The 1,807-nt window shown below is 41.0% G+C and overlaps 1 protein-coding gene across 1 annotated transcript, besides 11 other annotated features; it reads left to right on the forward strand.

Annotated features, from left to right (window-relative positions):
• Positions 1–1,807: a sequence feature (heterozygous, Esmeraldo-like haplotype).
• Positions 87–758, forward strand: Tc00.1047053509279.10 (hypothetical protein, conserved; the record flags this gene model as incomplete). The annotated part of the gene is made up of 1 exon (XM_797418.1): positions 87–758. One exon carries the CDS (start codon positions 87–89, stop codon positions 756–758), a length of 672 nt encoding a protein of 223 aa, XP_802511.1.
• Positions 788–829: a microsatellite.
• Positions 899–920: a microsatellite.
• Positions 953–976: a microsatellite.
• Positions 1,131–1,166: a sequence feature (G-rich).
• Positions 1,223–1,251: a microsatellite.
• Positions 1,328–1,405: a microsatellite.
• Positions 1,414–1,470: a microsatellite.
• Positions 1,563–1,593: a microsatellite.
• Positions 1,652–1,698: a repeat region.
• Positions 1,731–1,787: a microsatellite.

The following is a 1,807-nucleotide window of genomic DNA, read 5'->3' on the forward strand; positions in this document are numbered from 1 at the left end:
CGTTTGTTGGTTGCAATGACATTCCTACATCCCCTGGTGTATCGCACAGTGGGATAAATATCAGCATTGGTGCTGCTGGTAGGAGCATGTTGGGACAGAAGAACTCGCTGAAGGTACGGCAGCCATCGTGGGCGCCGCCTGAACAACTACACGTGATGATGTCGTCACCTCTGTGCTTCTCAAATTTTGATGGGGAAAAGCGTTTGAAGGAGAAGACGCTGCGTTTCAAGATGTTGCCATCACCCGTACCATACGAATTGTTTTTTGCGGAAACGCTTTCAAACCCATCAGTAGAACGAATGCATCAGTACAGGTCAACGATGCTGCGCTGGTACAAGCGCATCCTGCCGGCGCAGGAAAACACACGCGCCCGCGTTCGTCAACGGTGCCCCTCACCGCCCAAACGCCTTATTCAGGAAGCCGCGATCTTAGATGCTGCGGAGCTGCAATCGTGGTCGGAACAATGTTGCCGGTGGTGGGATGAGACTTCACGAAAGCGAACGCGTCGTGGACACCGGGGTGGAAAAGCGGTGGTAAATATGGGGAACGCCCAGATGAGCGCTGCCAAGCAGCAGAGAGAAATTGAGAATACCAATCTTGCCGGGGATGACAAGAGGCATTTCACAGCGGGGCATTCAAACTTTTTACCTTCAGCGGCGGATGCCTCACTGCGTGCACAACTTGATGAAGAAAATGACCAAGCATGGATGAATTGGGTTAAAGATAATTTGGAGGAAACGTTCCTAAAAGAAGAGTAGGACAAAAAGGCATGAGAAATGCTGAGCGGAAAGAGAAAAAGAAAAAGAAAGAAAAAAAAAAAAAAAAAAAAGTTTTTTTTTTCCCCCTTTGGATGGCTGTTTGTTTGTTTGTTTTATTTACATGTGTGCACAAAGAGGCATTTTTTTTTTTTTTTTTTTTTTAATAAATAAAGGAGGAAGAATCGGGAGGAGAGAAAAAAAAAAAAAAAAAAAAAAAACCAAGAGGAGGAAAAGAGAGATGTTTTCTGTTACTTCGTGTATTTGTGCGTTCGATGGGTTATTATAGCAAAGGGGGGAGCAAAAGTTTTGACACATTTGTGTGTATTTTTGAGGACTGTCACCGTCGAAGACACTGTTTTTGTGTGTGTGTGTGGGGAGGGGGAGGAGGGGGCGGAGGGGAAAGGGAAGACATGAGTTTCTAAAGTTAAAAATGAAACATGATTTTCTGAGATGCGACCACCCCCTTTTTTTTTTTGTTTTGTTTTTGTTTTTGAGGGGGTGGGCGGGGAAGGGAAATGTAGGTGATGATACGGAACAAAAAGAAGAAGGAAGGAAAGAAAACTTGTTACATGTATGCATGTAATATATATATATATATATATGTATGTATGTATGTATGTATGTATGTATGTATATATATGTATGTACATGTACATATATTTATTTATTTATTTTTATTTATTTGTATTTATTTTATTTTTATTTTTATTTTATTATTGCGCATGTATGGGAAAATTGTTTTGGGTGAAATGAAGTCGCGGAAAATACACATTTTTATGGGTTGTTGCTGTTTTAATTCGTAGACATTCATTCATTCATTCATTCATTCATTTATAATTTGTTCTTCCACGTCTCTGCCCCCTTTTTTTTTCCCATAATTTAGTTGCGCAGCGGGAGAGGGAAGGGGGAAGGGGGAAGGGGGAAGGAAGGGAAAGGAGGGTTGGTCGCTTTGCATTCATTTTTACCACTTGATTTCTTTTTCTTTTCTTTTTTTTTTTTTTTTTTTTGTTTTTTGTTTTTTGTTTTTTTAACCCAAGATGCGTCTCCTC

The sequence above is a fragment of the Trypanosoma cruzi genome, genomic scaffold, assembly GCF_000209065.1.
Source record: "Trypanosoma cruzi strain CL Brener 1047053512341 genomic scaffold, whole genome shotgun sequence".
Taxonomy (NCBI): domain Eukaryota; phylum Euglenozoa; class Kinetoplastea; order Trypanosomatida; family Trypanosomatidae; genus Trypanosoma; species Trypanosoma cruzi.